The 25,209-nt window shown below is 51.1% G+C and overlaps 1 protein-coding gene across 1 annotated transcript in view; it reads left to right on the plus strand.

The window, feature by feature from the left end:
• The window catches only part of ITGA11 (integrin subunit alpha 11), a 133,431-nt gene that overhangs the window by 76,771 nt on the left and 31,451 nt on the right, over positions 1-25,209 (plus strand). Inside the window, exons 7-13 of the mRNA XM_032175706.2 lie at positions 188-336; positions 5,869-6,013; positions 6,499-6,664; positions 8,383-8,453; positions 17,609-17,753; positions 21,411-21,559; positions 24,824-24,964. Of these exons, the coding sequence (XP_032031597.1) occupies positions 188-336; positions 5,869-6,013; positions 6,499-6,664; positions 8,383-8,453; positions 17,609-17,753; positions 21,411-21,559; positions 24,824-24,964 (966 nt within the window). The remainder of the gene's footprint in view (positions 1-187; positions 337-5,868; positions 6,014-6,498; positions 6,665-8,382; positions 8,454-17,608; positions 17,754-21,410; positions 21,560-24,823; positions 24,965-25,209) is intronic.

Raw genomic sequence — 25,209 nt, forward strand, 5'->3', positions numbered from 1 at the left:
GCTGTCCATTCATTCCCAGAACTTTGCAGAACTCACTTCCATTTGGCTGTGGTTACTTTCTTGAAGAGGTCCTCAGCCCTCCTCCCTCCTGAATTATCACACAGAGACAACTCCCGGGGATCCTCACTCTCAAATTCTAAGGTTCAGGAGGTCAAAATGTTCTGTTGCCCTCTCCTCTCCTTTGCAGGTTGGAGTTGTGCAGTATGGAGAAGATGTGGTGCATGAGTTTCACCTCAATGACTACAGGTCTGTAAAAGATGTGGTGGAAGCTGCCAGCCACATTGAGCAGAGAGGAGGAACAGAGACCCGGACGGCATTTGGCATCGAATTTGCACGGTAAAAAAAAAAGTAGAACAAAAAAAATTTTTTTAGATCTCAGATGCTATTGTAGTTATCTATTGCCATGTAACACACTACCACAAAATTTAGTACCTTGAGACAATAATTTCTTAATTCCTCAAAATTCTGGGGTTTGACTGGGCTTAGCTGGTTGGTTTTCTCTTGGGTCCTCTCAGGTGGTTGCAGTCTGGTGTCACCTGGGGCTGTTGTCATCTGAAGTTTCTCACGTGGCCGGCAGTTGTTGCTGGCTGTTGGCTGAGAGCTCAGTTGGGACTGGTGACCTGAGCACCCACATGTGGCCATGTGGCTTGGTTTCCTTGTGGCATGGCAACAGGAGTTTTACAGAGAGCGTCCCAAGAGCGAGAGTCCCAAGAGGCCCAGGCAGGACCTGGGAGACTGCCTATAACCTAGTCTCAAAGTCCCGGAATATGACTTCTGCCACATTCTATTGGTTGGGCAAGTGACTGAGCCCAGGCTAGATTCAAGGGGAAGGGAATTTGGTTCTGCCCTTGATGGATGAACAGCGAGGTCATTTTGCAGAAGAGCATTTAGAATGGGGAATATTGTTGCAGCCAACTTTGAAAAATAGCTTCTGCCACAGACACTCTATAAGAAATAGGTTCTGTGAGGGTGGGGTCTGCTTATGGAGTGTTAGTCATCAATGCAGTCAAATCTGACACCTGAGACTGTAGAGTAGTGAGGCTGATTCCTTAAAAATCACACCAGAACTCAGCCAGGCATGGTGGCTCACACCTGTAATCCTAGCACTTTCGGAGGCTGAGGTGGGCAGATTGCCTGAGCTCAGGAGTTCGAGACCAGCCTGGGCAACATTGTGAAACCCCATCTCTACTAAAATACACAAAAAAATTTAGCCGGGCATGGCGGCATGCATCTGTAGTCCCAGCTACTTGGGAGGCTGAGGCAGGAGAATTGCTTGAACCCAGGAGGCAGAGGTTGCAGTGAGCCAAGATGGTGCCACTGCACTCCAGCCTGGTGACAGAGCAAGACTCCGTCTCAAAAAAATAAAATAAAATCACACCAGAACTCACTCATCCAGATAAATGTTATCCCTAGATGTTGTCTATGCAGAAGGCTGCATGCTTATTCCAGTAACGTTGTTGCTCAAAACATTGTGCTCACCCCCCACCGAAATTAGCCGATTTTAAAGGCAATCGCCCAGATCTCTTGAGCCAAGGCCTAAACTCGTAAGATGACTGTGTCAAAGGCATTTAGATTTTAAATGTCTAAATGTTACACCTATAAATATGAATTCTGCTACATTCATTGAGACCACAGACCTGTTACCTTATAATCCCACCTTATGTAGGGTTAGTTGATGTGTTTTTTAAAAGAATCCACAGTGTAAGATCTATTTAGGCCAGGCGCGGTGGCTCAGACCTGTAATCCCAGCAGTTTGGGAGGCTGAGGTGGGAGGATTGCTTGAACCCATAAGTTTGAGACCAGCCTGGGCAAAGCCATGAGACCTCATCTCTACAAAAAATACAAAAATTAGCCAGGCATGGTGGTGCATGCCTGTAGTCCCAACTATTCAGGAGGATGAGGTGGGAGGATCACTTGAGCCCAGGAGGCAGAGGCTGCAGTGAGCCAAGATCACACCACTGCACGCCACCTAGGCAGCAGAGCCAGACCCTGTCTCAAAAAAAAGAAAAGAAAAAAAGAACTATTTAGTAGTATTGTGATTTCACGGGCTCAAAAGATTAAGACTTTTCCAACCTCATAACTCTTTACAATTAAGTCATTGCTCAACTAGCATGTTTCTGTTTGCTGATAAAACTTGCTCAAGCTTTTCCTAAATGAGCATTTCTCCATGTGAAGGTGGCTCTCTTACTCATCCTCACAAGGAATGGACCATTTTTCTGTTTTTGTTTTGCCTTCATCGGGGTGAGACCTGAGACTCCCAGCAGGCCCTTGTGAAATGGCTAGGGCAAGGGAGGCAGCCCATAACCACCAGCTCTCACTTTCTCATTGTGAAGCTAACTGACTCGTACAGGGATAAAGCTCACTGTTTGGACCTCACTTTACAACCCACCAACCTCTGGTCAGTTTTTCGTGTGTGACTCACCAGGTAGTTTGAACCATCAGTGACTCATGAGCACTGCTGAGGTTGCAATCTTCACCTCAAATTCTGATCTTCCCAACCTGCCAAATTCAAGTCCCAAACTACAGCTGGTGCCTTTTAAGGTGAAAGGTTTTCTGTCCTCACTCAGTTTATTCTTAATGCATGTTTTTTCCTATGCACCTACGAAAGGGCAAAGATCCAGGCCATGAACATGAGCGCTTATAAAGATGTCGGTAACCTGTGGGTCCTGGCTGCTGATGGGAGGGCAGTGACAAGTGTTCACCCTAACCCTAACTCAGTGAGGATAAGAGAGGGAGGGGCCCCCATGGAGGGGCCAAGGAGAACTGCCAGGAGGAGGTGGCACTGGGCCTGTCCTGGGAAGACCCTGGGATTCCAACAAAAAGAGGTGAACAGAAGACGTGCCACACAAGACATTCCACCCTGAAACCAGCAGAGGAGAGGGAAAGTCAAGGAACATTTGCATTCAGAGACGTGCTCCTTTTGACCACAGCAAGGGGTTCATGTTGGTGGGAAGTGAGCCATGTAAAGATGGTGGGAGTGACGATGTTGTAGTTAAAACCAGCATGGGTGGCCACTGCAGGTTCTTGAGTACAGGAGTGTAATCATCAGATATGCAAGTTAAGAAAATGAGCCTGGCAGCTATGTACAGCAGGGAAGCAGAGAGGGCCCCTGAACAATGCGGTGTGATTCTACCTTTGTCCACATAACACTTTATTGAGCATCTACTATGTGCCTCACACTATTTTAGGCACCAAGGCTAGATCAGCGAACAAAATAGGTACAAATACCGTGCCCTCGTGAGCCAACATTCTAGAGAGAGAGGTAGACAATAAACAAATAAATAAGTAACAGCATACTAGAAGGAGATGAAAACTATGGGGAGAATGGAGTGTGGTAGCAGGAGTGGAGCAGGTGCAGAGGGCAGGTATGGAATCAGCATGAACAGGGTGGTGGGGAAAGGCTTCCCTGACAGATGACCTTTGACTGGAGATTTGAAAGGAGGTGAGGGAGTTGTTGGCAAGCAGATGGCTGGGAGGGAACAGCTCAGACAAAGGTTTGGTGTGCCTGAGGCTTTCCAGACCATTGAAGAGTCCAGTGTGGGTGGGGGTGAGTGAGCAGGACCAGAGGCTAAGAGAGGAAATGGGCCAGATTTCAGAGGGCCTAGTGAGCCGTTGTCAGAACCTGGGCTTTCCCTGAGAGAAATAGGAACCTGTGCAGGTTTTGAGCAGAAAGGAGCTATGACGGGGCCTGAATCTCCATGGGCCACTCTGGTTTCTAGGCCCATGGAGCCTGTTGTGAGTATAAAGCTCTCGTTGCTCTCAAGGAATGTATAATCTAATTTATAAAGGAACAAATCCAAGTCCCTTTACCCAGTGCAGAATCAGAATTTAAAATCTGATGATTCATGCTGATATTCACACAATTATAGATTCATATGACATTCACACTATTCCACTCTATAGAAATATGATCCTGACATTTTTCTTGGCTCCATATATAATAAAACCTGTTTTGCTACTGCCATGCTTTTTTGCAGGGTGTTTTATTCCTGGGTCTGGCCCTTCCATGAAGTCATGGAAGCATCTAGAATCTCCTTGGAAAGAATAGCAGAGTTCTCCTGCTACTGGGTTAAGCTTGAGCTCAAAACCTGCTCTCGTCATGTGGCACGTGCCTCTGCAGGCTTCGGTCCACGGCACATACTAAAATTAGTGGGTTTTTTAAGGCAACATATCCAGCATATTGGAGCATTGCTAAGAGAATGGCAGATGTTTTTTCTCTTTGCTGGTAGTTTGAAGATGTTCTAAACTAATTTATTCCAACTTTTGTAAATTCCTCAACTCCTAAATCATATGCATCAGTTCCTCAGTGTGCTGCGTAAGAAGAGATACCTCTGATACCAAAGCCGTGTGTCTCTTTAACCTGTCACTACAGAGCTTGAATCTGTGGCCTGTCCTGCCTTGCCGTGGGTCAGACCCATGAGGAATAACCTCAGAGTCTAAGAGTAACATTTATTTTTAGATCCTTATTGGCAAACTATAACTTCTGGGCCAGACTCCTCGGTGAGACCATGTCTATACCCCTCAGAACCTCATGGTCTAAAGGAGGGCTGGCCACAGGGACACCAAAAGCCAATGGTGATTTGGGAGCCAGTTTTTCACGCTTTGTAGCCCAATGGCCCGCTACAAGAACCTCTCTGCCAGGTTGATGGTCGAGGTGCCAGCCCTGCTGTCTCCTGGGCTGGATTGCCTGATAGGTGGGCTGAGCTCATGCTCCGGGCACTGAAAACAAAATAAAAAGTGAGAAAGAGAAATATTTGTCATGGAATTTGATATTTAATGTTTCCCAAAATAGAATCAAAGTAGTCCTTGTGAGGAAGTCAGAGCTCTGTCAGGCCTCATCGCACACATTTTATGGGTTAGTGTTGTCTGGATGCTGAGTCACCCTGGCACATCCTGTTTTCAGTACTAAAGAAAGTGAGTCTCAACGCTGGATGCTCACCAGAACATTATAAAATACTGATGCCAGCCCGGCACGGTGGCTCACAGCTGTAATCCCAGCACTTTGGGAGGCAGAGGCGGGCGGATCACTTGAGGCCAGGAGTTTGAGACCAGACTGGCCAATATGGCAAAACCTCGTCTCTATTAAAAATACAAAAATTAGCCAAGCGTGGTGGCACAGCTCTCTAATCCCAGCTACTTAGGAGACTAAGGCATGAGAATCACTTGAATCCAGGAGGAAGAGGTTGCAGTGAGCTGAGATTGTGCCACCTCACTCCAGCCTGGGCAACAGAGGGAGACTCTGTCTCAAAACAAACAAACAAATAAACCCGCCTCCCAGGTTCAAGCAATTCTCCTGCCTCAGCCTCCCGAGTAGTTGGGATTACAGGCACGCGCCAACCCACCCGGCTAATTTTTGTATTTTTAGTAGAGGCAGGGTTTCTACATGTTAGACAGGCTAGTCTTGAACTCCCGACCTCAGGTGATCCTCCCGCCTTGGGCTCCCAAAGTGCTAGGATTACAGGCGTGAGCAACCACGCCCGGCCAACAGTTTTTAAAGAGATGCCAGTGAGCAGCTGGGGTTGTGAACCACTGACTCAATGCCTCTAAAGATTGCCACCTGCCCCTGAACTCGCCTCCCAGGTCCACCTCATCCTTTTGGCCTGTCCAAAACAGCAAGGTCAGGACTCCAAAGGGGCTTTTCAACATTTCGTTTAAAGACAACAGATCTAAGAACCCTCTGAGCAGCTGGTGAAAGAGGAGCTCTGGCCATCTCAATCCAGCTACTTCTTTGGTTCAAGGTCCTGGCACCTGTTGGGTCACCCAAGGAGGACTTGGTCCTGGTGTCTGTGGCTGCCCCTCTGCAGGAGCATCACGGACTGCCCCAATCCCACTTCCCTCTCATGACCCTGCCCCTGTCTTGGCTTCCAGCTCAGAGGCCTTCCAGAAGGGCGGAAGGAAAGGGGCCAAGAAGGTGATGATTGTCATCACAGATGGGGAGTCCCACGACAGCCCAGACCTGGAGAAGGTGATCCAGCAAAGCGAGAGAGACAACGTAACAAGATATGCGGTGGCCGTAAGTCCTGGCCCGCCCAAGGGCTGCTGACGGCCTCTTAGAGGCTTTGCCATCAAATCCCTGGGGACTCCAAGGGACTAGTTCCAGGCAGTATCACAAGTGTCCAGGCCCTCAAAAGAGCCTCCCATTTCATCTTCTAAACAAGTTGAGGATCTTTCTGCACTGCTCTGGCCTATCCACAAAAGCTGTGGGTTTGGGTCCCCCCACCCTCGCCCCGCCATCCATTGCCAGGGAGGGTCTGGAACCTCAGAAAACTAGAATACACCTCCAAACCTTCCAGCTCCCAGACCCTAGCTTAGCACAAGGGCTTTATCTTGCCCCTAAAAGAGAGTCCATTCCAAATGCAAATGGCATCGCGAGGAACTCTCATGGCTACCGGCCCTGGCTCCAGCCCACCCTGGGGTCCCCAGGGTCTAGGCCGTGTGGTGTATGGGAAAGTCTGTGCTATGTTCTGGTTTGTGGTTCCTGCCCCTGTTCCCTGGCAGGTCCTGGGCTACTACAACCGCAGGGGGATCAATCCAGAAACTTTTCTAAATGAAATCAAATACATCGCCAGTGACCCCGATGACAAGCACTTCTTCAATGTCACCGATGAGGCTGCCTTGAAGGACATTGTCGATGCCCTGGGGGACAGAATCTTCAGCCTGGAAGGTAAGCAATGCATGCTAAGAGGGGATCCACTCTCTCCTGGGCTTATATCAGGTAAACCCGGTAGAGCACAAACCAATCCCACAAAACGAAATGGCTTAGCAAGAGTCTTCCATAATGATAAATGCCAGGCCAGGTGCAGTGGCTCACGTCTGTAATCCCAGCACTTTGGGAGGCCAAGGTGAGCAAATTGCTTCAGTTCAGGAGTTCAAGACCAGCTTGGGCAACAAGGCAAAACCTCATCTCTTTTAAAAAAAATCACAAAAATTAGCTAGGTGTGGTGGTACATGCCTGTAGTCCTAGCTACTTGGGAAGCTGAGGTGGGAGGATCGCTTGAGCCTGGGAGGTTGAGGTTGCAGTGAGCTGAGATCATGCCACTGCACTCCAGCCTGGGCAACAGAGCCAGACCCTGTCCCCAAAAATAAATAAATCATAAATGCCAACAATTGAGTATTACTCCGTGCCAAACGTGAAGCTGTGCGTTTTATGAACAATGCTGAAAGGTTGCTTTGCTAATGCTGTCATTTTCACCGCTGGGAAAACTGAAACACAAAGTAGTTCAGTGACCTGCCAAAGTTCTCACAGCTTGGAAGTATGGTGGGCTTTGAACTAGGGTTGCCAAATTTCACAAAAATAAAATACAGTGGGTGTGGCAGGCTTAGGTTAAAACTTATTTGTTATCTGAAATTCAGTTTTAATCGAGCATCCTATATTGCATCAGGCAACCCTAGCTTGTACCTAGCAGAGTCTGACTCCTTATTCTGAAACCCTTAATCCCTATATGCCAACTGCTTCCACTCCACCAGAAGCATTTTTTATTTTGGGCAGAGTCCTTCGGATTGCCTCTCTCCTTGTGATTTAAGCTCCATTTCTGATTTGCATAAATTTCGTTTCCACCATAAATTGCTATAGTGGGCCCTTCCAATATCGGGCTTTGGGCATATGGGAGGATTATAAAAGGAAATAGAAGGCAGTGTAAAGCCTGAGAAGTCTGCAATGCATTGGAAATGACAAGCCACAGACACACGAAAAGAGACTAAAATGGCCCTCATAAACAAGGGCAGATGAATATAAAGTATGAACGTGAGCTTTGACACCCACTCCAGAACTCAAATATTCAAATCTGTGTATTTCTCCTCAAAATGGTTGCCTTGAGTGATGAGAGCATTTGTTCCAGTGATGTGTTCGGGGAGTCCCTCTGTGGGGAGAGGCTTTCAGCTCTCATGGGATTTCTTAGGCAAATCTGCAGTGGTGACAGACCTCCCTCTGAGGGTGGATTTGATGTTTGAGATCCATCCAAAGACATCTGGAACCAAAGCTAGTGAATAAAAGGAATGAACAAAGCGGGAAATTCCATTTCTTGCCAAAAACGTACACTATTTCTGTGCGCTTTTGCTTGCTTTCCCCCCAGTTTTAGCAGTCTTATAGTATGCATGTCCTGTAATATAACTTGTCCCAAGCCCTTTTCAGAAGTAAGTGGGCTACCAGTAACAACCCACGTGGGCACCTGGAAGGTGTGCGGTGCTCCCCACTGCACAGGGTGCTAGGGAGGGCTGAGGAGGCTGGCACACTACTGGCCTCAGCTTCAGAGCCCCCCTCGAAAGAGAGCCCCACCTCCTGATGATGCCCCCAGGAAGCAGGAGCTGTGGGTTGAGCGGCAGCTCTGTCTGGCGCTAAGTGATTGGGCACGGAGCTGACATCTCTCTGTCACTCTGTTGCAGGCACCAACAAGAACGAGACCTCCTTTGGGCTGGAGATGTCACAGACAGGCTTTTCCTCGCACGTGGTGGAGGTACGTGGTGGAGGTATGGGCACAGAGCCCCGCCTCTGTCTCTCGAGGGCGTGTTCTCCCCCTTTCTAGCTCTCTGGATCTGTCATCCACCTTCACAGATGGGTTGGCTCTTCTCCTCGCTTTCTCTCTTTCTTGGGGTCTCTCTGCCTCCCATCTTCTGTGGGCTGGAAGAGGGGAGTCGAGGTCTTCCACCTATTTACATTGTCTTAAGCCCTCTTTAGAAGTGAATGGACTACAGATAATAATCCCATAATTTCACCTGTGAGGTGTGGGCTGCGCCTTCCCATTCAGTCCACAGAGCCTTGTGCAAAATCTAGGGAAGGTGGTAAAGCCAGTGGCACGTGCCTTGGATAGCTCCAGTGCCCGAGGTGGCCTGCACATGCCAGGGCGTGTCCCCGTGTCAATGTTGGAAGGGTATCCAGATGTTCCAGCTGTGCTCTGGCAGGTGACTCACAGGGCCCCCCTACTGTGCGGGTGCTGCATCAGATTGCAGAGGTCCCGGGATGGGGCTGGCCCACAGAGGGAGGGGTGTGGTGTCACAAGCAACATGTGACATCTGGGGCTCTGCATCATTCCCCCGCTGTGTGCTTCACCTGGTGCTGGTTCATAAGGAGAGGCTGGAGCCTCCCAGGATTGCAAGGGGCACAGAAGAGTCGATGTCTGTGAATATGCTTAATGTACTGTGAAGTCCTGCCCAGGATTGTTACGTAGGAAAACGTACCGACTGCATCTGTCAGTATCAGTACGTGCTCCTGTGGGTGTGCTTTGCACAGACAGGTGTCCCAGGTGCATGTGTCTGCATGTGTGTGTGTGTGTGTGTGTGTGTGTGTGTGTGTGTTCTGCCTGAGCTGGCACCATGAGAGTGTACTTATTCCTCCTAATTTACCAGAGAAGGCCCATTAGTGCATCCTAGTTATATGTCACTGTCATCCTCCCGTTGCCCTCTCCTAACTCCTCTGTGAGTTGGATAGGGCAGGACTCCTTGTTCCTAGTTTACACATAAAGAATTCGAGGCATGAGAAGGTTAAGTGACCTGCTGGAGTAAAATTCATGAGAAAAATATTAGTCTCATGCTCTTTCCTCTACACCAAGCAGCTGCTCCATGAGAGGGAATCTCCGGGGGTCTGAGTCAGAACTTCCAAACTGGAGGGGAGGGGGACATGTGTGTGACATGCAGCCGGGAGATGGATGGAAACTCCACTCACACTCAGACTTTTCTGAGCTGCACCTGGACAGTATCATGCCCACTGTCTTGAATAACAGCAAGATGTAAATATAGCTGCCCTATCCTAATAACAGCCCTGTTACATGTGCACAGCGGTTTAAACTTTTCCAGGAAATTCCTGCACCTCATTTCATGCCAGAACAGCCCTACGAGGTTGGCAGGTGATGACAGTTATCCCATTTTAGGTGGTTGGATCAGCCACTCTTTTCAGTGCCTTCTCTGTTCTGGGTCCTGAGCCTGATGCCAGAGAATCAGAGGCTGGAGCCCTGCCCTCGAGGAGCTCAGAGTCTGAGGGTAAAGAGCCCAGCACAGAGAGGTGAGAGCATCCATTCACATGGGGGCCAGCAGAGTCATGTGCTCTGGCAAGACCAGCCCTGGTCTCCAGACTCTGAGGTCAGAGCTGATTAGAAAATGCAACAAGGAAATGCAATTTAATTAAATCTACATGCAATTGTCAAGTGCCACTAAAGTGCTGAAAGGACCCAGAAATGATTCTTGCCACCAGGAGTCAACTTGCAAACAATCCTGAATGGCAGTTCTTAGCTTTGAGAGTAGGATGAAAGAAACTATAGATGCCTCCTAGGTAAAAGTGTGCAACGCCTGGAGGCCTCCCCCCATCCGAAGATCCCCTGTGAAGACCCCCTGCTCAGTGCAGGGGATGGAGGGAGACATGTACATGTCTAATGTTAACCAAAGCAACGTGATCAAGGTAGTATAGAAGGAAGGGCCTCCACTAAAAGAAGAGGTGGTCAGGGAAAGATCCAGGGAGGGCTTGGCACTCGAGCTGCCCCTAAAGGACATGGGTTTCAGCAGTCCTGGGTGGCAGTAAGCAGGAGAATAGTGAGCATTGTGGACACACACTGGGCGACATCCTGGCACAGCTCAGAGGTCAGCCCTGGTGTTGGGGACAGAAGAGAAAATGAATGTCCCAGTGTTTCCTTTGTCCATTCTACAGCCATTTTTTTAGTATCTTCATGTGTGTCAGGCTCTGTACCAGGTACATTAAAGAACCGTTTCACCTGACAGCCATTCATAGCCTAGTTAGGGAGAAAGACTTAAATAATAAGCTCATTGTCCTGCTTCTAAAATCATGATCTGTGTCTAGGAATCGGGAAATCTAAAAAGAAGAGGACATTAAAATGGGCTTCAGGTACTCAGGGAAGCTTGAGCTGAGCCTTGAAAATGGCCCCGGCAGTTCAGTGTTGAGCAAGGTGAGTCCTTGCAGGATCAATAGATTCCCCAGCTTCCAGAGTGGGGAGACCCAGGAGCTCACAGCCCCAGCACATGACTTTGGTCACGTCAAGGTCATGACTGCCATGTGCAGCCCCTTCCACATATGCTCAACTTCTCTGTTCCCCAGGCAGAGGGATGCAGCTTGCCTCTCCCATATACCCTAGTTCTTCCATCACCCCTGACACAGGGACCCAGCTTGCCTCTTCTGCATACCCTAGTTCTTCCATCACCCCTGACATTTTCATCTAATTTGACTTTAAGAGAGATAACAATCGCATTTGAATCTGAGATTCTTTTGTATTAAAAAAAATAAAATAAAATAAAACTTTCAAATGCACAGGAATGGTGCAAGCATGATGGGCTTTCTGGCCCTGTGACCAGCCACTGGGGGGCTATTTTAGAGCACAGACGTCTTTCAGTGCCAGGCCGCTGATGCCATCATGATTGGCCACAGCCATCCTGTCCCCAGGAGTCCAGCTCCTCAGCTCTCAGGGTCAGTTAGGCCTCTCTGGGGATCAGGGCTATTGGGTCCAGCCTTTGCACTTTGCCCTGAGCATGTCTGTCTCCCAGGCAAGCCCCCAGGCTTCCTCCCTGCCGGAAGCCCCACAGATGGTCTCAAACAGCTGCTGCCTAAAAAGCTACTGAAGGAGCCTGAGGCTTCCGCGGGCCTGTTTAGTTCTGTTAGAAGGAGAGATCCCTAGCAGAATGTTCTCCGATGGCAGAAGAAAGGCCCGGCTCCTCCTTGCTTGGTTTGCTGCCGTCTTAATGAGCAAGGAAACCAGTCTTCGAATTAGCAAGGGTAAAAACAACAGGAGAGAGAAGGGACCAGAGCCCAGGGTAGAGGGGAGACCTCAAGACATCACCTGGACACCCACAGAGTCCAAGGCCCTAAAACATTACATTCCAGGCTGAAGGCAAAACGTCTGAGCCGTTGGGAAAACCCGAGGAGCTGGAAACTCTAGTCTTGATTTGCAGAAAGGGGAAAGAAAATATTCCAAAAATTACCATCAGGAAGGCTAGCTGTGGATCCCTGGTCAAACTTTGGAGTAGATTTTTAAGCTAATGCTTCCATTAGCATTTGGAAATGAACACAAAGGTCACTAAGAGCCAGAGTGGCTTCCATTAGTGCTGACTGTCTGCTGAGGTAGTGAACTACCTGTCAAGCTGGGCAATCAAGCAGGAGCTGCAACAATCTGCCAGAAAGCTGGGAGAAGGGATTCACACCTCCAGAGGGGGACTAGATTCTAAGACTCTGTAATCCCATGGGCCTTGAGGGGAAGATGCAGAGGGAGAAAGAGGACTACAAAGAATTGATGCACATGGGTGACAGTGTGCAGAGGACCCTCCCACACGGGGCTCAGCTGGAGGGATTTCACATCCGCCTTCCTACACTGGAATCCTAAATCTGTCCTAACTCCAAAAGTTTACAGAAGGAAGCAGTTTTATGAGGGTAGATCTTGTCTACACAGAAACCTTGGTGACTCACCCAAGATGGGAAGAGATCCTTTTTCTCTTGTACCTAAAGGTGAGGTCACTTACCCTGCACATGATGACCTAACAGGACCAGTGCTCAGTTCTGTTTTGAAATAGGTCAAGTTCAGCTGAGCCCTGTGTGGGAGGGTCCTCTGCAGCACCATCACCCATGCGCATCAATTATTTGTAGTCCTCTTTCTCCCTCCGCATCTTCCCCTCAAGGCCCATGGGATTACAGTCTTCGCATCTAGTCCCCCTCTGGAGATATAAACATCCCAGATGAGCTACCCCAGCCACTCTCCTGCCTCTTCAGCCTGTGCCTATCCCACAGGCCCTCCTGGGATTGAGGCCTAGACAATGAAGGGTATTGGTTATTCGCTAAGGTTCTTAGTGGCTGAAGCTTTAGAGGTGTAATCTTCCGTAAGGGTTTCGCATTTGAACTGGTTTTGCGTATCTGATTCAACAAGAAATGAGAGAAGCTGATGGATAATGGTGAATTGAGGGGTTGACCTGTGGAAGCTGTAAACCCCTCCTGTGCCCCCCTAGACCTAAACAATAGACTCCTCCACCTGCCAGGCTGGGTAGGCAGTCAAGATGGTCTCCTGGCCCTCTCCCCGGGAGTCCAGGACACAGCGGCTGAGGTCCTCTGCCACGCTGGTCCCAGTGGTTTGCAAGTTGTCTCCCGGTGGCAGGAATCATTTCTGGTTCATTCGGGTCCTCCTAAGCCTGGCCCCACATCCTCAGGCTGTGCCCTAGTGCCCACTCCTGGGCCTCTTTCCCAGGGCCTCTGACAGGAGACAACCAACTCTCTGATGGGGAATGAGCAGTCAGTATAGCACGCCCAGGTCCCCGCAGCCCCTTCTGCTCACCCCAGCTGCCGGATTCCAGCACTGCGCATGGTGAGGGCCCCTCCTCCACAGAAAGGCAGAGGGTCTGTTTCTGGGCCTTTCCTGCCTACACCCCATGTAAGCCTCCTGGCCATTCATCCCTTCCTCAAGTCCACTTCAAGCTTGTTGAAACAAGCCTTCTAAGACTCCGAGCAACTAGTGAAAAAACATAATCCCCCTCTAAATGGTGTATGTGCCTCAGAAGGGGCTCCTGGGAACAGAGCCTCACCCCTCTACAGCCACTCTGACATGGAATCTCGGGAGTCTGGGAAGGAGGCCCGCCTCAGTGTCCTCTAGGGGGTCTCCCATCGCACCAGCCCACAGCACCACCAGCAACTACCTCCACCTGGCTCCACAGTCTTGCCTCACAAAAGCCAAAAAGAGCTAGAAGGAAGAATTGCTGGCACCTGGTATCTGAATTCCATGACTGCTGGGCAAGAGGGAAGCACTGGCTGGCAGTGTGGGCTCAGAAAAATCATTTGACCTCTCTGAGCTTGTCTCAGTAGATGTCTGAAGAATATTTGTGAAATCGAATCAAGGCTTGGAACTGGAAGTGTTCATTTTGAGACTTACTAATAAATCAAGTAAGATTTTCTTAAAAGCCTTTCCTAACCCTGCTATGCACTCATCCCCTCTCTCAGTTGTTCACCTGCTCCTGGGACTGCCAAAATAACCGGTCCCTGACTCCATCAGAGCACTTCTCACACACTACCGCAATGACGAACGTGACTGTGACACCTGATTCTTCGACTCCCAACCACCAGGGAGATGCTTACAGATAGATTCATGAACGAGAAGAGCTACCGTGTACCAAGTACTCACTGGCTGCCAAGCACCCTGCTAAGAATTAAAAATGCTGATTCTCACAACAGAACTATTTTACAGCTGAGGAACTCAAGGTTCAGAGAGAGAGAGAGAGAGAGAGAGAGAGAGAGAAGAACTTGCCCAGGGGTCACACAGCTAGAAGCTCTGAGCTGGAAGTGGAACTCAGAAGCCTCTGACTCCAGAGCTCCTTCCTGCTCTCACCACCGGGCCAGGGATCCTCCACCTCTGTCCTAGTGACATCTTGGGCTGGATAACTCTGCCGTAAAGGGATCATCTCGTGCATTGTAGAATGGTTAGCAGCATCTCTAGCCTCGACTCACTAGACGCCAGTAGCACCCCCACCACTACCCCCAGCTGTAACAACCAAATATCTCCTAGGGCACAAACCCACCCTGGCTGAGCAGCACTGCCTTAGACCATGCTGCCTGCACTGCCAGGGCTGTGATCCAACCCTGGCTTGGGACACGGACTGGCCGGAACACAGAGCTTTGAGAGATATGGTCACACGCCCCGGGAGCACGCAGCTCAGCTGGGAAGGCAAGAGTGCCTCAGAGGCCAGGTCAGAGGGCAGCTGAGAGCTGAGCTGGCAGGGTCTGGTGGTGGGAGCTACACACACTGCAGGTGCCAGGGCTACAATGTCCTTTGGGAAGGCACAGCGTGGCCTCAGACCTTCTGAAAGCTGCCAAGCCTGCGACCTCATGTCTGCACAGAACGCCTGGAAAATCAGCTTGTGGGGAAAGTCACCTCACGCAAGGCCACCCAGGCACACCCCGGTAATATCTGGTGGGAGCCCAGGTGGCCCCAGATAGGAGAGGAGGCTATAAAACAGGAAGCCCGTGCCAGGCCTGTGGAGCGGGAGACACAGCTCTTCCTGGGAATGCCCACTGTTTGTTTGCCAGCTGGGCCCACATTCCTGACTTCCCGTATTAAGGATCTGGTCCCTTATCCTTTTTTTTCCCCACTCTTCTAGATTTTTCTAAACTCAAAATGTCTGGGCTTCCCCAGCTGGGAAGAGATTGTGACATACTGAGGTTTGCTTCAGTGGCCTTAACCTGTCTGCTCCTCACAGTGTCCCCATCCTCAGAAGACTCTCCGTGGCCACAACAAATTCACTCTCAGGAAAGGGCCTCCCTCTGCAGGCCCAAGACTGCAGCTGCTGCCAGGGTTAAAATGGGATGAGGTGGGAGACTGTAAGCGATCGCCTGGCCAAGTGTTGCCAAACCCAGAAGTCACGATGGAATTCCCCAAGCTCCCACAAGGAGAGTCAGCATGAGGGGTCTCCCCAGCTGAATCCCAGGCCCCTGGGCCAAGCCAGCCCTTCTCAGTACATCACAGAGGCTCCCTGTCATCTGCAGAGCCAGAAATTCATCCTCAAAGGCCTGTCCGTGAAGCACAGAAGCCTGGTCTGTAGTTACAAACTTGGACTCAGCAGGCAGAGAGAGGGAGGAAAGGAAGGAAGAAAGTCGGACCCCAAATACTGCACTCCTCCCTCAGGAGAGTTCAGGTGGAAAATGGAAAGCTGGACCCACAGCAGCCTTTGGGGAAACAGATCGGTGTTTTCTTCTCTGCCCTACTCACCTCTCTGGCCAAAGCCCCAGCCCTGCCTCTGACTTGCTGTGTGACCTTGGGCAAGTCCCTTCCCCCTCTGAACCTCAACGGCTCATTTGTCAAGTGCAGATAATGAACATCTGTCCTTCTGATTTCACGGGGCCTCTGGGCCCGAATGGGCAGCCGGATGAGAAAGTACTCCACAAAGAATAGAGCACACCCCACGTGCAGGAATGTTGGCGGTGACTTTGTGGACAGCAAATATGTGAGTTCCTGGCTCCCGTCCTGGCCCAGACAAACTGTCAGAGCCTCCTAGGCTGAGGCTCGAGCAGAGTAGGAGGAAGAAGGCTAATTAGAAAGTGCAATGTGAAACGTAACCAAGCACATCGACTCTCCCAAGACCAGCTTATTTATAGCTGTAAAAACATTCTGTCTGAACAGTCAGTTCTACCTCTGAAGGGTTAGGATTTGTTAACCCTTTCATAAGATCAGCTTGACTCTGTAAAGCGGTGGGAATCTCAAGCTTACCCAGGCAGCCGGGCTCAGGGAAGGCTCCGTGGGAGACAGTGGTGACTTTACCAGCCTGTGTTTTGAAAGCCCAAAGCTGGGATCCAGACAGTCTTCCCCCACCCCTGTCATCACCAAGGTAACCCAGAAGGCAGCCCTTCCCTGTTTCCACCACCTTCCTTGGGCCCCTCATCATCCCTGGTCATTTTCCTTCCTCTTCCAAGTGCTGGCTGTTTGTCTGCCTGTCCCCAGTAGGTATGTCGATTGCTGAAGCGGGGGACTGGGGATACAGGAGAGAGAGGGTGAGTGGACCCAGCCTTTAAGAAAGGGCCATGGGGTCAGTAACCTGGAAACTTTGCCTCAAGGAGCCAGAGTTTCCTGTCTTCCTGCCCAAGCATTGCAGCTTCCCCTTATCCTGCAACTGGTGGGTAGAACAAGACCCTCCGAGCCCTGAGAAACAAGCAGAAGCACCAGTGCCTTGGGTGCTGGCTGTCATGGAGGTGGCCCTGGCTTATCTGTCCAGCCTCATGTCAAGGCTCTCTGCCCCTCTTACTTGGTGCTCCAGCCCCATCAAACAGCGTTCAGTTCCTTATGAACAAAGGCTCTGCGCTCTCTCCAGCCTCAGGGCCTTTGCACAGACTGTTCTGGCCCTTTTCTCCAGCTCTTCTTTCTCTCTGGCTCTACCCATCTTTCAGGTGCACGGGTAAACATGACATCCTCGAAGACTTTTCCTGACCCCCATCTCAATCTAGATTCAGCCTCACTGTGGTTTTCCCTGATTGCATTGATCACAGTTTGCAACTGCATGTTTGTTGAGTATTTTTTTTTTTGTATCTTCAAGCTCTGTTGGTGGTGGGGGAGGGGGGCGGAGGGCGGGGGACAATATCCCTGGCACCAAACAAATGCCTGGCACAAAGGAGACCTCAGTGAATGTTTGCTGAAGAAACCAAGGAGTAGGATTTACATGCAGGGAAGCAACTCAGACACTGCAAAGAAATATTGAAGAAGGGCAAGTGCAGGGGGCCCTTTCCCTCCTTCAATACGTGTCAGAAGGAGTGGACAGTGGCGAGACGGTCCCTAGAGGGTTTTGAAGCCCAAGGAGGGATAGAGGTTTGGCTCTGGATTTAGAGTTTGTTTCTAGAACACTCCTTTTTCCCTAAATTCCTGTCCTTGGGATCAGTTTGACCCATTTTGTGCTAAGGATGGAATGGGGCAAGAAAGTCTCCTTGGCTCATTCAAAAGCCAGGAGCCCCAGCTAAAAGTTAGGTTGCTAAATAATGCACCCAGGAGAAGGTGCCCGAGGTGGCTGGCGGAGGCGTCACTGGTCACAGGACCTGATGTGGCTGGCACCCAGGAGAAGGTGCCCGAGGTGGCTGGAGGAGGCGTCACTGGTCACAGGACCTGATGTGGCTGCTGGCAACAGCAGGTGCTGATGTGCGTCCCCTCCCCAATGCCAGGATGGGGTTCTGCTGGGAGCCGTTGGTGCCTATGACTGGAACGGAGCTGTGCTAAAGGAGACGAGTGCCGGGAAGGTCATTCCTCTCCGCGAGTCTTACCTGAAAGAGTTCCCCGAGGAGCTCAAGAACCACGGTGCATACCTGGGTAAGCGTGCAGAGTGAGGGGAGGCTGGCGGGTGGTGGGCCGGGAGGGCACCCAGGGGCTGCAGAACCCCCAGCCCACATACGAGTGAGGGGCCTGCTGTGTATGTTCTGGGCTGATTCAAGCACCCAACTCTGAAGCATCCCCGGGGGCACTTCCTCTCCACCCTGGTATCCACCGTGCCCAGCACCATGCCCAGCGTGTAACAGGCTCTCCATAAATAGGTAGAATAAAGGACAAGCAGTTCCCCGCTCCCTTCAATGTGTTTCATTTGGTGCTTCTAGACTCTGGGTCAGCTGTTGTTGTGCCTTTAAAGCTTTTGGGGCTTACCAGGGTTCCAGTACACTGAGCCTGCCTCCCGAAGGCAAAACGCAAGTCGAGTGGAACCTGCATTCATTTTTATTTCTTAATGTTCATAATCAAGGCAGAAGTCGCTGCCCATGAAGCACTCTGGGAGTGGATGTCTAGACAGAAGCGCAAATCATTGATGGTGAAGGTCCCAGCAGCGAGGCCTTAGCCTGCTGGCCACAATCACCTTCCAGCTCTGCAGGAGCAGTCACCTGGCCATCCCCAGCCATGTCCCATTCGCCATGGCTTGTTCCTTTCTAAAGGAAGGGCCAGAGGGGAGGGCGGCAAGGGGGGTGATGTTCAGGGTCCCCACTGTCTCTGGGTCTTTCAGAATTTCTGAACCAAGTCCACTATCTGTGAAGTTACTCCTCGTTGAGGCCTCCTCGGATGCCACTCCTCCGTGGACTTGGGCCACCCAGAGTGGACAGCGAATCTGTCCATGCGTCCATCTCTCTGATGCTTCATCCCATCCCGACCTTTGTTCCTCAGCTCTTTCGCCAATACCCTGCCTATGACTCTGCCCACACTGTGGTTACCCTGTTTTCTATCCCCGACCATGGGACCCTCAGCTGACAAAAGGGCAAAATGCTGGAATCAGGACTGTGCTAGAAAATTCAGAAGTGTAGATCCCTAGAAGTTTCCCAACAGCACCTGGCCCTAGGGCCTGCGTTCCATTTAATTCGCAAGGTGTTAAACCTGAATTGCATAGCACCTGCGGTTGATGCTATCAGAGTGCCGTGCTAAAGTGCCGTGGTAAGCAGGACATAGCGCCTGTCCTCAAGCTGCTTCCTGGCCAGTGGGAGACACAGACATGTGCGCAGATAATTATAACACAATTGAGGTAGGAGCTCAGATAAAAGCACAAATAAAGGAGAGAAAGATTGGAGTCCTTGCCTTGGCAAATGCTCAAACACTGGGAAAGATGCTGGGAGAACAAAGGCTAACAACCCTTTAACTAGCAGCTAGAATGACTCGTGTTTCATCGTGTTTCCTCCCAAGCGCACAGCACTGTGCTGGAAGTGAGGAAACCAAAGAAGGAGTGCAAAGTGCAGGTGCCACGAGGCATTAAACAGCAAGGCAGATCACATCAGGGTGTCCCAGGGCCCATGAGGTTAATTCCAAGTGAGTCAGAGAAACGATGTGGTTAGCCATGGTCCAGCCAGCTGGTACACTGGGGACCCACTGTGTAGGAGCTGGAGCCTGCACCAGGTTTCCACCGCAGGGGACATTTCAAATAAGCCAAGAAGGGCCAGGAAAAGGAGGGACGTGTGGGAAGTACCAGGCTATTTCAGGACCCAAGAAGTAGATGAGTGTGGCTGGAGCAGGGGGCAGAAGTGGGAACATGGAGGAGAGGGAACGTTAGGATAGGCTTTAGCAGGAGGCCTTGAATGCCAGGTTAAGACGTTTGAGCTTTTTCATGTTGGCAACAGGGAGCTACTGAACGTATCTGAGTGAGAGCTCAGCAGGGTGAATATCCCCCTGGCCCAGCAGAGCCACCCTGCTTCCCCTCCCAGAAGACCCTGATGGGGTGGAGCTTGGCTGATGGACACTCATGAGGCCCAGCTGTCATGCCTTAGCCACAGTCACTGCCTTGGGTGGGGGTCTTGAGGGAGTGCCTTTTCTCCTCCTCCTCCCCCGTCTAGAAGTCATCCAGTGAGAGCAGTGTCTGGGCTCTCTGCTGGGGCAGAGATGCCTGCTGGGAGATTCCTCCTGTGTTTCAAGGGAGAGGAGCACTCCAGGGGAAGGAGACCAGGAGGCTAGCTCCCAGCCTCCACTGGGGGTGCAGTATAAATTTCGGGCCATGGTCCTACCCTTTCATCAGGCCTTCAGGGAGGCTGGCCCAGCCTCAGAATGGCCCTTCCTGCTGGCCAGAGAGTTGCCTGGATACCAAAGGTGCTGCCCACAGACAGCTGGAAGGCAGGAAGCTCTGTGAGCTTTGAATGCTGACCCACAGCTGCCCAGAGGACACTTGGACCCCAAACTGCGTCTCAGTGCCCCTCCTTCCAAGCAGGCCCAGAAACCCAAGACCAACTGAGAACATTTTCAGTAGTGCCGCTGAGGGCTCAGCTCAGAAGAAACCTTTGCTCCACACCACAAGGCTAAGCCCACCCACCCATATATTAATGGTTGCTCTAAATACATGGCCATGTTAGCCACCCCTTGTGAGGTCTTGGTATTATGGACCTGTCAAGCCTCATTTCCCAAAATACAGCCTCAAGAGTGAAAACTGTTGTGTCTGGAACCAGAGCGGTTCACCCCCAGGCACTGAGTCAGCTCATCTGTACACCCTGTAGCCACTCTGGAAGCAGCCAATGGGACCCAAGTGACAGTGTTACACACACAGATACACAGATGCACGCGCATATATGTGCACACACACACACTCACATACGTGCATTGCAGGAGACATCTGTTCCCCAGAAACAGCCCAGGAACTGTCAACAAAGTCCAACACTCATCTAAAATCTGGGATCCAAGATTATCTGGCAGAAAGTGGGATTCTGGATGCCATCGGCTTTCCACACCTGCTGGAGCCCACTTTCAGGAGAGTTGCCTGAAGTTGCTGCACATTTGCTTCCTGGGTACTGGGTGGGCGACTTAAGATTCACAGTGATCAGGCACAGCCATACCGGGAGCAGGGATTGGCAGCCTTTCCAAAAGAGCCCCTGGGGTTCCATTTCTTTCTCTTTGGCATGCTGTATGTATGGGAGTGACAAGAGCCTCGGAGCTTCCTCCTTTGAGTCTGCAAAGCTTTGGGGCTGCAAGAATCCCTGAGACCCCATGTAAATATCTGAAGCAGACCAATTCCTTCCACGTTTACAGCTAATACTCTAGTCATCAGTGAGCCACTTAACAGGCGTTTGTGGTAATAAAGAGAACACTGGTTAGTCCCCAAGAGTGAAGATTGGTGGGGAACCAAAACAAAGTCTCCCCAGTATTAACTGAAGTGAGGCTAGAGTCTGCCCTACTCCCCGTTGCCCTCCGCCGTGCTCATGAGCAGGTGAAGGAGGGATGTGTGCATTTCAAGTTAGTCTTTTAGCAGCCCCACCTGGCTTCCTTTATTTTCTCCGGTAGGGGCTGAGGTGCAGTGAGTCCTCCCTACCCTCCAAATCCCCTTCCTGGGCCCTGCCTCTTCCAGGCCTCCCCAGCTGCCCCTAGGAATTATGGCCCTGCATGATTGAATCTGCTCAGCTGGCCCTGAACCTACCCCATCACTGGCCCATCCTCTGGCACGGCCGAGCCATGCACCAGGCCGAGCAAGGCCTGCTGAGGACACGGTGCCAAAGATCAGCCTGTTTCCTCCTGTGGCAGGGTACACAGTCACATCGGTCGTGTCCTCCAGGCAGGGGCGGGTGTATGTGGCCGGAGCTCCCCGGTTCAACCACACGGGCAAAGTCATCCTGTTCACCATGCACAACAACCGGAGCCTCACCATCCACCAGGCTCTGCGGGGCCAGCAGGTAATGGAGGGGGAGCCTGGGGCAGGGATGGAGGGAAGAGGGGGTGGATCAGACAAATGGGAGAGCAGTAAATACAGGCATGCCTGGGGCACTGGGTGCCCCAAAGGGCAGTCATGTTCCTCCAGCCACCTTCATGCTGCCAGGAGTGGCAGGAGTGCGCATCCATGCACAGAAGGCCCCATGGGTCCTCCAGGATGCCAGCTGCTTCCCTTTTCCTGGAATGGAAGCAATACGGAATGGGAAGGCTGCCAATGCCATTGCCCCACAGGGAGGTGGTTGGCAACCACACTGTGCTGCTAAGAGTCCTGTGTTGGACAGTGATGAAAGCAAATTGGAAAGCTATGATAAGAGTCATTGGTAGTAAAAACAGGGCTCCAATCCAAGTCACTTCCAGCGCAGAGGAAAACTGGGCTCCTGGGAAGCAAGGTGGCTTTTCCAGGGTTCTATGGCGAATTCATGACTGGGTCAAGCCAAGAACCCTCTTGGTGGGGCTGCCTGCATCATGCCACCTCCTGACCCCCAATAACCCCCAAATCAGGCCTGGGCTCCTCCTAACCGGCAGCATCCATGCCCTCTACAGGCCAGAGCTGAGCGCTGTCCAGGCCCTTCCACTTTGTCCCCAGCTCCCTGTCGGCTCTCCTGAACCTGGGAACAGCCCTGTCTCCTGAGTCTCTGACTGCCCTTGGCCTGTCACTGTGAGAATCCGCTCCTCACCAAGTCTAACCTAAATCCCTCTCACTGCAGAGCGCCACCCTCCCGCCATTCCTCCTCCTGTCTGTTGGGTGCAGGCCATCCCAGGCGGCTCAGCTCTCACCCTCCACCCTGCCTGCCCACACTCACCCAGGGCCAGCTCTTTGGGGAATCGAGAGCTAGACCTTGAGAGCTGGAGGGAATTTGCTGATGAATTTATGACATTTTTCCTGCCCAGTTCCGCCTCCAACATCCGAAGGAGAAACCGCAGTGCTGAAGGCAGCTAAATTAAGTGAATTCCAAATCGCGGTGACCCACATAGCTGAGGCCATATATTTACATAAATTTCTCCTGCCCCCTCCCTCACTTGCTCTCTGTCCACTTCTTAGTTACTTCGTGTAGGCACATCTCTTCCCTCTCCCACCCATGTGTATTATTTCCCTTTCCTCCCTTCTAAATTTTTTATCTTCCTCCTCAGTTAAAAGTTTTAATCCTTGAGAATAGATTTCTTCTGAAAACACGCTAAGCCAGAGATGGACGGGGTAGGCAGAGTCATGGGCCAGGGTGCCAGACAGACCCCAGTTCCAACCAGCTTGGCAGTGACCAGGTGACCGGCCTTCTGACCTTGGGCAAGCAACTCCAATTCTCTGAGTTTTGGTTCCTTCCCTTGTAAAATGAGGATGACTCTCTCTTCTAGCAGCGTGGGGCTCACATGAGCTAACCCAAGGCTATAAACCATCCCACACAGGGCTTGTCCACAAACAGGGCGCCTTCCCCTTTCCTAACTACCCAGTGATCCAATATGCATTAATTAAGTACCTTCTGTGTACCAGGCACAGTACCCTGGCCAAGAGGGAATACAGCAGGCTCAATGCCCACCCTCATGAGGCTCCCAGCAGAGGGAGCGGGGGCTGGTGGGAGGAGTGTGGAGCTGAAGGCACATGGAAAAGGGGCAGGGAGCAGAGTGGAGAAGGTCAAGGACAGCTTCTAACAGGAAGTGACACATCAGCTGAGACTTGAGGGATGGCAGGGGATGGTCTGGGGAGGACACAGGGGCGGGGAGTGCATGCAAGAGAAAAGCTTGTGCAGAGGGAAGCCTGGAAGCCGGCCAAGGCCTGGGGCTTTTGGAGAAGAGAAATAACTCAGTTTGGCAGGACCTGGGAGCACTGCGTTGGGAGCAGGAGCTTGTGGGGACAGAGGCTGGGGAGGGAGGCTGGTCCAGCACGGTCCTGCTGGAGAGTTTCGATACTACTCCAAAAGCAAGAGGTGGAGTGGTGTTAGAGGCCACGCCAGCTGCCAGGGGGGTGGGCTGAAGGGGCCAGCCTGAGGCCGGAAGGCCCTTTAGAAGGCGCCTCACCTAGGGAAGAAGTAGCGGGGAGCCGTTGGCGAATTGGCACCCACCAGGTAGGACTTGCTGGCAGGTTTACAGGTGGGAGAGGTGGAGGGTGGAGTCAGGGTTTCTGGGTTTCTGATGAGGGTGTGGATGGTGCCCTCACTGAAGTGGGGAGCACTGTACCCCAAATGGAAGGGGAGCACAGCAAGTGCTCAGACACTGAAAGAAATCATAATTCACCATCCACGATGCTAATGCCAGAATGATTTATAACATCAAAAATTAAAAACAGTGGCTCACACCTGTAATCCCAGCACTTTGAGAGGCTGAGGTGGGAGGATCACTGAAGCGAAGGAGTTCCAGACCAGCCTGGGCAACATAGTGAGACCCCATCTCTACAAATAATTTTTTAAAACAGCCAGGCGTGGTGGCAAGTGCCTGTGGTCCCACCTACTCAGGAGGCTGAGATGGGAGGATCGCTTGAACCCAGGAGTTCAAGGCTACAGTGAGCCAAGATTGTACCATTGCACTCCAGTCTGGGTGATGGAGCAAAACCTTGTCTCAAAAAAACAAACAAACAAACAAAAACTAACTGTCTAGCAATAATTGATTAAATACGTTATGATACGTGCATAATTTGGAGCACTGTGGAATCACCAATGATTATGTTGTAGATGAAAATATAATGCATCATAGAAAAATGTTTGTGATGTATTGTTTTATTTAAAAATCAGTATATAAACTATATTTGCATTATTACCCCAATTTGTAAAAATAAAAGCATATATACACACATGTACAAATAGGCAACATGCCTCAGGGGAAAAAAAACTAGAAGAAAATCCACTAAAACATTCATGGTAGTTATGTTTGGATGTCGGGACTGTGAGTAACTTTTGTTTTCTTCTTCATACTTTTAAATAGTCTCCTGATTTTTTGCCATTATATCACTTTACACACAAGATAAATGGCCACCAATAAAATTAACAGAAAGAAAGAAGAGTGGGGAGGGGATAATGACAGAAGGAAAAGAGGGGAGGGGAGAAGGGCAAACTGAAAACAGTCAAGTCCACTCTGAGGGACAGGAGAGAGAGGGAGCGTGTGAGAAGGGAGGATCCATCTGTTCACCAAAAATTCTGAGTCAAAGGATGCCCTTGGCTTCCCCCTGCCGGCAAGGCGAGGGCTCTGGGCTGTGCGAGCTGGGCAGCCAGCCCACTCCTCTCTCCCATCACGTGCCGCAGATAGGCTCTTACTTTGGGAGTGAGATCACCTCGGTGGACATCGACAGCGACGGCGTGACTGATGTCCTGCTGGTGGGCGCACCCATGTACTTCAACGAGGGCCGCGAGCGAGGCAAGGTGTACGTCTATGAGCTGAGACAGGTACAGCTGGGCAGGGGCTGGGCAGCTTCTCAGGGACTCCCAGCCTCTGCTTTGACTTGGGTAGCCACGAGGGCAATGGGTTACTAGTGAGGCCAGTGCTGGAGCCAGGCCTGGGGAGAATCAGAGCCTCCTCTGTGGCTGGGCTCATATAGCCAGAGACGGGGTTCTGGGGCAACGGAGTGGTGAGAGGATGCCGGAGCAGCCTGCGGAGGGAATTAGGAGCCTGAGGACTTTTGCCAAGCCCT

Source organism: Hylobates moloch, unplaced genomic scaffold (assembly GCF_009828535.3).
Source record: "Hylobates moloch isolate HMO894 unplaced genomic scaffold, HMol_V3 SCAFFOLD_14, whole genome shotgun sequence".
Taxonomy (NCBI): domain Eukaryota; kingdom Metazoa; phylum Chordata; class Mammalia; order Primates; family Hylobatidae; genus Hylobates; species Hylobates moloch.